Source organism: Amblyraja radiata, chromosome 14 (assembly GCF_010909765.2).
Source record: "Amblyraja radiata isolate CabotCenter1 chromosome 14, sAmbRad1.1.pri, whole genome shotgun sequence".
Classification (NCBI taxonomy): domain Eukaryota; kingdom Metazoa; phylum Chordata; class Chondrichthyes; order Rajiformes; family Rajidae; genus Amblyraja; species Amblyraja radiata.
This window is the reverse complement of record NC_045969.1, coordinates 34,596,580-34,610,350: the sequence shown is the minus strand read 5'-3', so window position 1 is coordinate 34,610,350 and position 13,771 is coordinate 34,596,580. Positions and strand designations below refer to the sequence as shown.

General features: G+C 41.6%; 1 protein-coding gene across 2 annotated transcripts in view; it reads right to left on the bottom strand.

Moving 5' to 3' along the window:
- rpgr (retinitis pigmentosa GTPase regulator) overlaps nt 1-13,771 on the bottom strand; it is a 75,120-nt gene that overhangs the window by 3,339 nt on the left and 58,010 nt on the right. The window contains exons 14-16 of one of the 2 annotated variants that reach the window (XM_033033108.1): nt 7,473-7,646; nt 4,577-4,625; nt 1,749-2,224 (exon numbers count right to left, since the gene is read on the bottom strand). In XM_033033108.1, coding sequence (XP_032888999.1) covers nt 1,749-2,224; nt 4,577-4,625; nt 7,473-7,646 — 699 coding nt within the window. The remainder of the gene's footprint in view (nt 1-1,748; nt 2,225-4,576; nt 4,626-7,472; nt 7,647-13,771) is intronic. The other variant, XM_033033109.1, reaches the window with a different exon arrangement.

Sequence of the window (13,771 nt, the reverse complement as noted above, 5' to 3'; positions counted from 1 at the left end):
CCTGCCACAGAGGGCAGTGGAGGCCAAGTCACTGGATGGATTTAAGAGAGAGTTAGATAGAGCTCTAGGGGCTAGTGGAGTCAAGGGATATGGGGAGAAGGCTGGCACGGGTTATTGATTGGGGACGATCAGCCATGATCACAATGAATGGCAGTGCTGGCTCGAAGGGCCGAATGGCCTCCTCCTGCACCTATTTTCTATGTTTCTATGAAACACAATTTGCAGTAGTTCTTAAAAATAGCTGAAAGAAAATTAGAATGATGCCATTGGCCAGATGTTTGACTTAAAACATTGTAATGAAAGGATTGTGGCGTCACCTGATGGTCAGACCACTTACTGTCGAACCCTCATCAGTGGTTACGAGGACTGTCACGTGACGTCATGGGTTAAGGGGAGTGTCCTGCTACATCAGCAGATCTTACCTTGAGATCACCAGTCAACAGGTAGCTGAGCTCGAGTTAACACCCTCGCTCAGCAGCAGCAGCAATGACTCAATATGTTAGAGAGTCCCAAACGCACATGTATGTCAAACTTATCTCACCGACTAAAGTAACCGTTTGATTACAAAGTTTGGACTCGCTACAGGATAGCCCTAAATTAGATATTTTTAGAATGGCAAAAAGATGTAAGCACTGTTACAAACTAAAATATTAACAAACTACCAGACTGTTGTCTGGATTAGAGGGTTTCAGCTGGAGGGATAGGTTGGATAATCTTGGATTGTTTTCTCTGGAACATTGGTGGTTGAGGGTGACTGGATAGAAGTACATAAAATTACAAGAGGGTAGACAGTCAAAGAGCTTTTTTCCCCAGGGTGGAAGTGTCCAACACTAGAGGGCACATCTATTAGGTTTGAGTTTAATGGAGATGATAAACACAGAGAGTGGTGGGGGCCTGGAACAAATTGGCAGGGGTGATGGTGGAGGCAGATATGATTGTGGCATTTAAGGAGCTTTTAGATAAGTACATGGAAGTGCAGGGAATAGGGGGATGTGGATCACGTACAGGCAGATGAGATCAATTTAACTTGGCATCATGTTCGACACAAACATGGCGGGCCGAACGGCACGTTTCTGTGCTGTACTGTTCTATGTTCTAAAAAACTTTCTACTAACCTAATATTTCTTATTAAAGACACATTTCTAATATCACCCCATCAAAGGCAGTGATAGTGTAATATCCACAGATTCACATTTTCAATGCGAGCACCAACAAAATGATTGAAGACAAACTTTGATCATGTTTCTCTGCGTCAAAATTGCTGCAGCAAAGTACAAATATTGCAAATATGTGAAACATTCTTCGGCAGATGTTATATTACAAAGAGTTATATTTTATCATTTAAAATCTGCCTACAGAATGCAAACTGATTTTTGTGAACACATGTAATATGTAGTGGCATTCCAAATGGTATTTAATGATGTTTTTATGCTATAATCAGTTGAATCCATATACCTGTGCCATTCAATCTTTTTTTTTGCATTGTATATACAGTGATCTTACAGGATTTCTGCAGAAATCGTGTATCCAATAATTAATACTTTTACCATTTGACAGCCCATTTTGGTATTCTTAAATGGTACCAATTTGTACACTTTTTAAGGCATATGAGAATGAATTTGAGAAATCCAATTTCCCACTGTTGCTTCTAAAGATGTTCTATAATCAGTTGGCTTTCTACTAATATGTATGTTTTATAAATAATATAAAAAGCAGTAAAATGAAAGAGAGAAGGAATGGCTACTTACTTTTTTAGTTCTAATGAATAAATCATTCGATCTGCTCTCTTTTAATGTTTTCATTTCTTCAGAACCTTTTGGGTTTTTATTTTGTTTTGCGTAATCTATTTCCTCTTTTTTTTCCAATATTTTTGAGTCCTCACCCTCATTTTCTTCTGATATTTTTGAGTTCCCATTATCTTCTGATATTTTTGTGTCCTTATTTTTGCCTGATATTTGTGTGTCCTCATTTGCTCCAGATTGTTCTGTGTCTCTCTTTTCACCTGAGTTTTGTAGGTCTTCAATTTCTCCTACACTGTCTGCATCTTCATTTTCCCCTAAGCTGCCAGAATCTTCATTTTCCCCTAAGCTTCCAGAATCTTCATTTTCTTCTAAACTTTCTGAACATTCATCCAACTCTGAACTTTCCGAGTCTTCATTTTCACCAAATCTTTGAGCATCTTCATTTTTTGCTGATATTTTCACATTTTCTTTTTTTTTTAAATCTTTATCAATACAAGAACACAGTTATCAATACTCTTCATTAGTATTACATCATCATGACTTTAGCAAACATCATAACTTGCAACCATAGCTAAATTCTGCTTGTTGCGTATTTTATTGTCATATGTCACATAAATTTATAACCCTGTCACAATCTGCAACAAATCTGTTTAGAAGGCTTGCAACCCACCTTCTTCTCCCTCTTCCAAGCAAAACCAGTACAGATGACGATGGGAATATAACATATACCATATATGGGTGTTTCTGTAAATACAGCACTCAGCAGTGCACTGAAGGTCTCCAAACCTGCAGGTTATTTTCTTGTCTTTTTAATGTAATATTCCCATTGTTTCATATCCTGTATTTTAAGTAGTATAGATCATGGTGTATAGCCAAAATGAGATGAAGCATAAATAAATAAACCTGTTTTTACAAAAAAATATATCAGATATGTCTCTGTGTTTTCTTGCCTTTTTTTGTGACATTTTTCAAGCATGATTTCATCAAACCCTTAGGCTAATTTATACCAGAAAGATTACATTAATTTTGCAATTAAATAACTCTATATGTCAAATTCTGATTATGCTTATGATTTTTTATCATTTATCACCCGATAAGACGGTTTTCTGATGCCCCAAGTTTTTGCAGCAGAACTTTAGTAGCAGTGCCCCTTTGGTCACGTTGTGATATGTATGATTTACAAGCAGAGTAACTGTTTTTATTTTTATTATTTCTTTTTTCATTGTTTATATTTTGTGTTTAAGCTTTCCATTGAAATACTATGAATAGAACTTAAAATCATGAAATAAAAATCTTGTTTGCTCACCTATTTTAGCGGTCTCATTCTGTAGTCCCTCCTGTTGACTAACGTTGTCAATGCTATTTATAGCGCTATAACGGGGTTTTTTTTGCACTCGTCGCGATTTTAAAAAATTTTAAACAACGCCATTATAATGACCCTACGGGTGAAGCGTGAACTACGAGCATCATGGTGGGTTAGGTGCTGACATTTTGTAAGGGAGCTTAGTATTACATTTTGGTCAAATGTTGGTCAATTTTGATCACAAATCAGCTCAAAAGGATCATAGGTAGGCCCATTCTTAATGCTGTGGTATTTCATTATGATTTAATAACTTTCAAATTTGGCCACGCATGTCACAGGTTGGTATCCTTATATACGGAAACATCCATATACCTATTCAATGTGGATGTAAACCAGATTTTCCACCGTGGTCCACAATATCGTCACAGCATTGTAAGGCATGGAATTTTAAATTCACACTAATTAAATAACGAATGTATGCATTCTGATAAGTACAGCTTCCAGTTAATTGAACTGAGCCACTTATAATCAGTAAAATGAATGTACGGCATTCTCTTTTAAAATCGCTAAATCTGTCTTGCTTATTTTCTTTCTGATTTCCAGCCTCTGCAGTTTTTTTAATAAACATTTCATTTACTTCTAGTGTTTTACAAAGTAAATGTCTACAACAAAGGCATGCTCCAACTACATCGTGGTTTATCATTCTGGAAATTGTATGACCTAACAAAGGAGATATTGATAACCGCTGTAATCAATTATATTTAATATTTCTGCCTCTTCCTATTATGGGTACGGACCTCCCCACCAGCGAGGCAATCTGCAGGAGGCCCTGCCTCTAAAAAGCTTCAAATATCATCAAAGACCCACAACACCTGTCCACGGTTTCACCCAACTACTACCATTGGGAAGAAAGTACAGGAGCCTGAAAATCATGCCCTCCAGGTTCAAGAACAGCTTTCGCCCATCAACAATCATGCTCTTGAACTATGCATAAATATTAACCACTCTATCTCACCAACAATGATCTACCATGGATTTTGTTTTGGTTTCACTACATACTTCGGTTTTGCACTATTATGATCTGGCTGCCTGCGTGTAGGTCCCAGAAGTGGATCTGCAATCATTCATTACAATCTCTCCACTATTTCAAACCTCTAGTCCAACAGATTATCTTTATCCTGTATCCGTACACTGTGGATGGCTTGATTGTAATCGTGTATTGTCTTTCCACTGACTGGATAACACGCAGCAAACTGTACCTCGGTAAACGTGTCAATAAACTACCCTATTAATTTATTTTACCTACTGATTATTGTACATTTATTTGTGCATTGTTGTGTAATAGGCCTTTAAAGCTGTAGCAAGTAAGAGTTTCATTGTTCCATTGCTGGTACAAATGACAATTAAACACTCTTGTCTCTTGAGTTACAACCATAGATTAACGTTGAATAACAGATTAAATTATAATCTGTTTTACCATTGTTATAAATAATTCATTTTTAATATACGTCAATAAAATATTTTTGCTCACCTTGTTCATCTTCCTCTGATTCCAACTGATCTTTATTAATTGATGTTACCTTGTAAAAGACAAGTTGTGACAATTTTTAAATAATTGACATCCTTACCAACACGGTCTTAGTAAATTAAAACCAATGACGAGTTATGATAAATAATTTATTTACAATCAGTGTCCTGTACTGCCTAACAATGAATCGTGCAATCAAGAAGAAACCAAGATCTAAATTTTCTACAACTTGTGGTAACTTCCACCTATCTATGAACTAACATGAAAAAGAAAGCCCCAAAGAATTCTCATATACAAAACATGATATACAATTCATACTCAAAAAATCTATGGTAAACAAATTGATTAATGGAAATATATCAATGTAAATATTTCCTATTTTTCTGAGCACAAACCGCATATTCAACCATGACGTCCAGTATTACTTGAGCAAAAGAAGAGTTGCTTCAGTTTTGCTGAACTATTCAATTGATTCCCAGGCAACAGACAGTGCTCAACATGGACCCTCTCTTATTAAATAAATACTGTATAAATTCTTCAGTCATCAAAGTTGTTGCCTGGTGCATTATGCAGTGTGTAGTGTGTTAATGCACGGGGAATGCGGACTCAATGGGCCGGACTCAATGGGCCGAAGGGCCTGTTTTCACGCTATATCTAAACTAAACTGTTGTCTTCCCAATTACCTGATGTCCATCTGAACAATCCCATCTAACATCTACTTCAACCATATCTGCCCGCAACCCCTCATCCAGACCTGAAATGTCACCTATCCATGTTCTCTAGAGATGCTGCCTAACCCTATGTTACTCCAGTACTTTGTATCCCTTTTTGTAAACCAGCATCTGCAGTTCCTTGTTTCTACAGGGAAAATTGGATTTTGGATTTATAGTTATTAGTTAAAGATTAATGGAGGAAAGAGCTTGATATACCAAAAAATGGTGGTGGGAAAGAGCTTGGACCATACATAGAACATTATCATTTCATTTACAATAATGCTGGGCGAGGTTTCTTGATTTTTGTTTTCCCCTCAACCGATTGGACTTTTGCAATAATATAATAAAGGTTCCTACAACCAGTGTTCCCTCTAAGGTGTGCGCGTGTGCGCACACACACATGTTTTGAAACCAGCGCACAAAGAAAATTTATGTGCGCATAAAAGGATTTCCGCGGATATTGAAATTCGGGGGAAAAAAATCTCCGCTATAGAATTTCTCCGCTACAAACGAATTTCAAAATCCGCGGCCCTATCCGGCACCGGGGACAGCTGCAGCCCGCTCTGGCATCAGAGAAATCCGGTCCGCGGGCGCCGCATCCGGTCCACGGGCGCTGCATCTGTCCCTGCACTTCACCCGGGGGAGGGCCACGGCCTCCCTCCTCAAAGATGGCGGCGCTGCTGGCCAAAGATTATAGAGCAGAGCAAGATAGACCACTCCTCCGAAATCCAATGGACTGACGTATAGTACGTAACAGAACGCCACAGCCGCCATTTGTTTATGCCAAACGCGACTTCTTTGGTAGTGGGGACGGACTCCACAGTTATACAATCTGCTCTTACATCAGGTCGCAGGGAAAAGCAAAGATATTAGAGGCTCCTCTAGTATCTTTGGAGGAAGAGGACGCTTCCTCCACTCCTGAGTTGATCCAGGACTGATTCTCGGTCCCCCCGATACCAGATTAAGGCGGCCGGCGGGAGAGCCTCAAGCGTCTGCCCGCGGTCGGCGCTCCCGAGGCAGCGGGCAATGCTCCTGTAGTATCCATTCCAAAGATTGATCCACTCTATCATCTTTGATGTAATCAGTGTTGTAGGGAACAGTGTTTTATATAGCATCGATCACTTCACTTAGTTAATATTATTGTAAATTTTATTAATATTATTGTAAATTGCAGCTCAATAAAATGGCGTCATGTCATACCCATGTCATACTACGCTTTTTTCGCAGAGTAGCGCATCTTGCTCTGCTCTATAATCTTTGCTGCTGGCAGGAACCCAGCGGTAAATGGACGGGACAGGACCTTGGAGAGGAGGGAGGGAGAGGATGGGGGAAAGGGAGAGAGGGGTGGAGAGGGAATGGGGAACGGAAAGGAGCGAGAGGGAGGAGGAGAGAGGGAGGAGGAGAGGGGGAGAGGTGGAGGAGAGGGGGAGAAAAGATGGGGGGAGAGGTGGAGGAGAGAGGGGGAGGAGAGAGGGAGAGGGGGGAGGAGAGAGGGGAGAGAAGGGGAGGGGGAGGACTTGTTACTGTGTTAAAATAAAGAACTGTTTCATTTGAAAAACGAAAGCATTCAAGAGTCTGTATGTCATAGACACTACAATGTTACCTAAAATGTATTAATCAATAATTATACAATATTATACAGTATATAATTTATACTTAATCGTAAAAATCTCATAATCATATTGACTTTATTGTACAGTTTATGAAGATCCATTTCATATTCTGTAGCTGGCTTATTGAGTTTTTATTGAAATAAATTTTGATTCACCATGTCAAATTTAAAGGATGCAAAGGGTGTGACGGGCAAAAGAACTGCAAGCTGCTTTAAAGTTGAATGGCTTAACGAAATAGTAAAAACTGCTGCACGAAAAGCTCATGAGGTCATATATTTGCACAAGAATTCAGTGAGGACACACATTTGTAACAGCATTAAAAAATTGCAAAGATTTCTGTGCACAGGAACTACTAAAAATTAGAGAGAACATTGCCTATAACCCAAAGTGGCTGGATGATTTGGAAATGCAAAATTGATCAAAGCCACCAGCTTAATTAATATAATATTAGTGTGTTTTAAAAAAACCCAATGACGTGCATCAAATTTACAAACCAAACACACTATGTTGTTCGGACCTTCCTCAAACTGACTAGATGTTGGGGATTAAGGCAATTAATACAAAGTAACTAACCTGCTCACTGACATCATTCTCCTTCTCATCAACTGCTTGTACTATACTTGCTGTTTCTTCACTGTCATCCACCTCATGAATATTCCTTTCCTCTTCATCATCCTCACTTTTATTATTTTTTTCTTTTACCACATATACAACCTCTTCATTTTCATCATTCTGAATTTCCTCCATCTACAAAAGAAAATTAACCAATTTAGCTTTATATTTCCACTCAAAGGGAAAGCTGCGCTACTTGGTAACACTAAATGTTTGAGAATAACTGCTTAAGGAATAATATTTTGTTAATATGCAACATATTTTTAACAAAGCCTTATTTGACCATGAATTTAATTTATATGCTATGTCCAATTATGATGTTAAATCATAATATTGTGTGCTGTGCAGAGAAATATCTCACATTAGTTTCAATAGAAAATGGTTGTAGAATATACATTTATCCCTTTGGAGTAACAATGATATGATTTGGTGTTGAACACATCCATGCTCACCAAGCATTAAAAGCTTGAAGAAGTCTGAAGACATCAAAAGTCTGAAGGTCTCGACCTGAAATGCTGCCTATTTCCTTCGCTTCACAGATGCTGCCTCGCCCGCTGAGTTTCTCCAACATTTTTGTCTACCTTCTTAAGCATTAACAGCTACTACACTGAGGCACTCAATATAAACTGAAGCTCTGGTGCACAAGGTTCTGTATCCTTTCACCTTGGTGCCTTTAGCCTTTAGAGATACAGCATAGAAACCGGCCCTTCGGCCCACCGGGTCCGCGCCAACCAGCGATCACCCCATGCACTAGCACTATCCTACACAGGAGGAAACATTTACAGGTCAATTAACCTACAAACCTGCATGTCTTTGGAAGGTGGAAGAAACCAGAGCACCCAAAGAAAACCCATGGCATCACAGGAAGAACGTACAAATTCTGTACAGACAGTATCCGTAGTCAGGATCAAGCCTGGGACTGAGGCGCTGGGAGGCAGCAACTCTACCGCTGTGCCTTTGTGCCACCCCGCCTGTCTATTAAATGTCCCTATGTACTAGATATGAAGTATGAGTATTAAATATCTTCTGTTCGACATTATTTCTATTTCTCCTTAGTTATTATCCATGCACATAACTGTTTTTACTTGCCTTAATCGTGAAATAGTGAATAGAAATAGTGCCTTTTACAGGTAATTTCAATCATGCAATCCTCCAATTTTTGGTTTATATACCTACTATCATTAAACCTTTCAGACCTTGCAAAAATGATTACCATTTCTCCACTTATCCGGATTCACCTAATAAATAATCAATTACTTATTAATATTGTAATTATGGTTTAAAATATATTTATATCAATAGGAAAATCACATCTGTAATATTTTAATATTTCCACAGTTTGATTTAATGCACAATTCCCAATTAAGTACTTCATTTCTTTATGAATCCCAATGAACTGTCTACTGAGGATAGACACAAAGTGGCTGGAGTAATTCAGAGGGTCAGGCAGAATCTCTGGAGAAAAAGGATGGGTGACGTTTTGGGTCGGGACCCTCCTTCAAACAAAGAAGTTCTGAAGAAGGGTCCTGAACCAAAACATCACCCACCCTTTTTCTCCAGAGATGCTATCTGACTCCAGCATATTGTGTCTAACTTTAGTATACAGTGCCCTCCAAAATATTTGAAACAAAGACCCATCATTTATTTATTTGCCTCTGTACTCCACAATTTGAGATTTGTAATAGGAAAAAATCACATGTGGTTAAAGTGCACATTGTCAGATTTTAATAAAGGCCACTTTTACACATTTTGGTTTCACCCTTGTAGAAATTACAGCTGTGTTTATACATAGTTCCCCCCCCCACTACGGGGCACCATAATGTTTGGGACACATGGCTTCACAGGTGTTTGTAATTGCTCAGGTGTGTTTAGTTGCTTCCTTAATGCAGGTATAAGAGAGATCTCAGCACCTAGTCTTTCCTCCAGTCATTCCATCACCTTTGGAAACTTTTATTGCTGTTTTTCAACAAAAGTTGTGCCAATGAAAGTCAAAGAAGCCATTATGAGACTGAGAAACAATAAAACTGTTAATGACATCAGCCAAACCTTAGGCTTACGAAAATCAACTGTTTGGAACATCATTAAGAAGAAAGAGAGCACTGGTGAGCTTACTAATCGCAAAGGGACTGGCAGGCCAAGGAAGACCTCCACAGCTGATGACAGAAGAATTCTCTCTATAATAAAGAAAAATCCCCAAACACCTGTCCGACAGATCGGAAACACTCTTCAGGAGTCAGGTGTGGATTTGTCAATGACCACTGCCCGCAGAAGATTTCATGAACAGAAATACAGAGGCCACACTGCAAGATGCAAAACACTGGTTAGCTGCACAAATAGGATGGCCGGGTTTCAGTTTGCCAAGCGGTACATAAAAGAGCAACCACAGTTCTGGATAAAAGTCTTGTGGACAGATGAGATGAAGATTAATTTATATCAGAGAAGGAACTGCCTAAGATCCAAAGCATACCACCTCATCTGTGAAACATGGTGGTGGGGGTGTTATGGCCTGGGCATGTATGGCTGCTGAAGGTACTGGCTCACTTATCTTCATTGATGATACACTACTGATGGTAGTAGCATAATGAATTCTGAAGCGTATAGACACATCCTATCTGCTCAAGTTCAAACAAATGCCTCAAAACTCATTGGCCGGCGGTTCATTCTACAGCAAGACAATGATCCCAAACATACTGCTAAAGCAACAAAGGAGCTTTTCAAAGCTAAAAAATTGTCAATTCTTGAGTGGCCAAATCAATCACCCAATCTGAACCCAATTGAGCATGCCTTTTATTTACCGAAGAGAAAACTGAAGGGGACTAGCCCCCAAAACAAGCATAAGCTAAAGTGTTCAAGAAGGAACTGCAGATGCTGGAAGATCGAAGGTACACAAAAATGCTGGAGAAACTCAGCGGGTGCAGCAGCATCTATGGAGCGAAGGAAATAGGCGACGTTTCGGGCCGAAACCCTTCTTCAGACTGATGGGGGGTGGGGGGGAGAAGGAAGGAAAAAGGGAGGAGGAGGAGCCCGAGAGCGGGGGGATGGGAGGAGACAGCTCGAGGGTTAAGGAGACAGCAAGGGCTAGCAAAACTGGGAGAATTCAACGTTCATGCCATCCGGACGCAAGCAACCCAGGCGGAATATGAGGTGCTGTTCCTCCAATTTCCGGTGTTGCTCACTCTGGCAATGGAGGAGACCCAGGACAGAGAGGTCGGATAGGGAATGGGAGAGCGAGTTGAAGTGCTGAGCCACCGGGAGTTCAGGTAGGTTATTGCGGACTGAGCGGAGGTGTTCGGCGAAACGATCGCCCAACCTCCGCTTAGTCTCCCCGATGTAAATCAGCTGACATCTAGAGCAGCGGATGCAGTAGATGAGGTTGGAGGAGATACAGGTGAACCTTTGTCGCACCTGGAACTACTGCTAGGGTCCTTGAATGGAGTCGAGGGGGGAGGTGAAGGGACAGGTGTTGCATTTCTTGCGGTTGCAACGGAAAATGCCCGGGGAGGGGGTGGTACGGGAGGGAAGGGAAGAATTGACAAGGGAGTTGCGGAGGGAGCGGTCTTTGCGGAAGGCAGACATAGGGGGAGATGGGAAGATGTGGCGAGTGGTGGGGTCACGTTGGAGGTGGCGGAAATGGCGGAGGATTATTTGTTGTATTTGCCGGCTGGTGGGGTGAAAGGTGAGGACTAGGGGGACTCTGCCCTTGTTGCGAGTGCGGGGATGGGGAGAGAGAGCAGTGTTGCGGGGTATGGATGAGACCCTGGTGCGAGCCTCATCTATGGTGGCGGAGGGGAATCCCCGTTCCCTGAAGAACGAGGACATTTCCGATGCCCTGGTGTGGAACGTCTCATCCTGGGAACAGATACGGCGTAGGCGGAGGAATTGGGAGTAGGGGATGGAGTCTTTACAGGGGGCAGGGTGGGAAGACGTGTAGTCCAGATAGCCATGTGAGTCAGTTGGTTTGTAGTGTATGTCGGTCAGAAGTCTGTCCCCTGCGATGGAGATGGTGAGGTCAAGGAATGGTAGGGAAGTGTCGGAAATGGTCCAGGTGTATTGGAGTGCCGGATGGAAGTTGGTGGTGAAGTGGATGAAGTCAGTCAGTTGTGTGTGGGTGCAGGAGGTGGCCCCAAAGCAGTCGTCAATGTAACGGAGGTAGAGGTCGGGGATGGGGCCCTGGTACGTATTGAACAAGGATTGTTCAACGTACCCGACAAAGAGGCAGGCGTAGCTGGGGCCCATGCGTGTGCCCATAGCTACGCCTTGTGTTTGGAGGAAATGGGAGGAGTCAAACGTAAAGTTGTTGAGGGTGAGGACCAACTCCGCTAGGCGGAGGAGGGTGTCAGTGGCTGGGTATAGGTTGCTCCTCTGGTCGAGGAAGAACCGGAGGGCTTTGAGGCCATCCTGGTGGGGGATGGAGGTGTAGAGTGACTGGACATCCATGGTGAAGATGAGGGGGTGAGGGCCTAGAGAGTGGAATGCGCGGAGGCGGCGGAGAGTGTCTGAGGTGTCTAGAACATAGGTGGGAAGGGATTTGACCAAGGGGGATAGTATGGAGTCAAGGTATGTGAAGATGAGTTCGGTGGGGCACGAACAAGCAGAGACAATGGGTCTGCCGGGAGAGCCGGGTTTGTGGATTTTGGGGAGAAGGTAAAAACGGGCCGTGCGGGGCTGGGGAACGATGAGGTTGGAAGCTTGGTCGGGCAGGGCGTGGGAATTGATGAAGTCGGTGATGGTGCTAGATATGGTGGCCTGGTGCTCGTCAGTGGGGTCATGGTCCAAGGGTAAGTAGGAGGAGGTGTCCGAGAGTTGGCGCGTGGCCTCAGCTTTGTAGAGATCGACGCTCCAGACTACCACGGCACCTCCCTTGTCGGCTGGTTTGATAACCCAATCTGGGTTTTTGCGGAGTGATTCAATGGCAGTGCGTTCAGGGGGGGAGAGATTGGAGTGAGACGGGGGAGTGGAAAAGTTGAGGCGGTTGACGTCGCAGCGGCAGTTCTGGATAAAGAGTTCCAGAGCCGGGACGTTACGAGAGGGGTTCCACGAGGAGGGGGTGCGTTGGAGACGGGAAAAAGGGTCATCATTGGGGGGCGAGGACTCCTTCCCATGGAATTGCGCTGTGAGGCGGAGGCGACGGTAGAAGCGCTCCAAGTCATGGTAAGCTAAAGATGACTGCAATACAGGCCTGGCAGAGCATCACCAGAGAAAACACCCAGTAACTGGTGATGTCCATGAATCGTAGACTTCAGCAGTAATTGCATGCAAAGGATATGCAGCAAAGTACTAAATATGACCACTTTCATTTACATGACATTGCTGTGTTCCAAACATTATGGTGCCCTGAAATGGGGGGACTGCTGTAATTTCTACATGGTGAAACCAAAATGTATAAAAATGGTCTATTAAAATCTGACAATGTGCACTTTAACCACATGTGATTTTTTCTATTACAAATCTCAAATTGCAGAGTACAGAGGCAAATAAATAAATGATGGGTCTTTGTCCTAAACATTATGGAGGGCATCGAATATCAGCATCTGCAGATCCTTTTGTGCACATTTTGTTCTGCTAAAGAAATGCGTTAAAGAGGGGGGCCTTTCCTAGATAATTGTATTTTGGTCCATAACCTAAGAATTAATTCACTGGCATAGTTCAGGTAAGTATTTACTTCCAAAGAAGGATTTTTATTTCATTTTGGTAGAATAAACTATTATAGTATTCACAATTAGCTGACAGGAACCCTAGTTCTCAAAGCTACTGCATCACCTCAGGCAACACCTTTCTGATCTTGCTCGTGCATGGTCAGCTGAGCCACATTTTCTGACAGAAGCTGCTAAGCTGGCTGGAAAATCAACCTTACAAGAGGTTCTCAGTGGGGAAACTGGCCTATTTCCATTAAAGTTCACAGTTTAATAATGGTCTGCTTCTTCAGTGGGTTTTGCATGTGCAATGCCAAGATTAATAAGTAAAATCTACACAATAACTCCTTTAAGATAGGTTAGCTCTATTTTAAACTTTTGAATAATAGCCTTGTAACTTTTAAATATCCAAAGCTAATTAGACTAAAGTTCACTAATCTGTTAAAATCCTTTTCAAGTCTGAGATCAAACTAATACACATTATTACAACACCGTTAATGCTAATGATTTTTATTTCTAGTGAGGTTATACTGCATACAGTATAATGTGCAGAAATAAAAAATCGGAACCACGATATCTCAGAGTACAGAAACAGGCTTTTCGTCATAGCTACTCCATGACGAACAA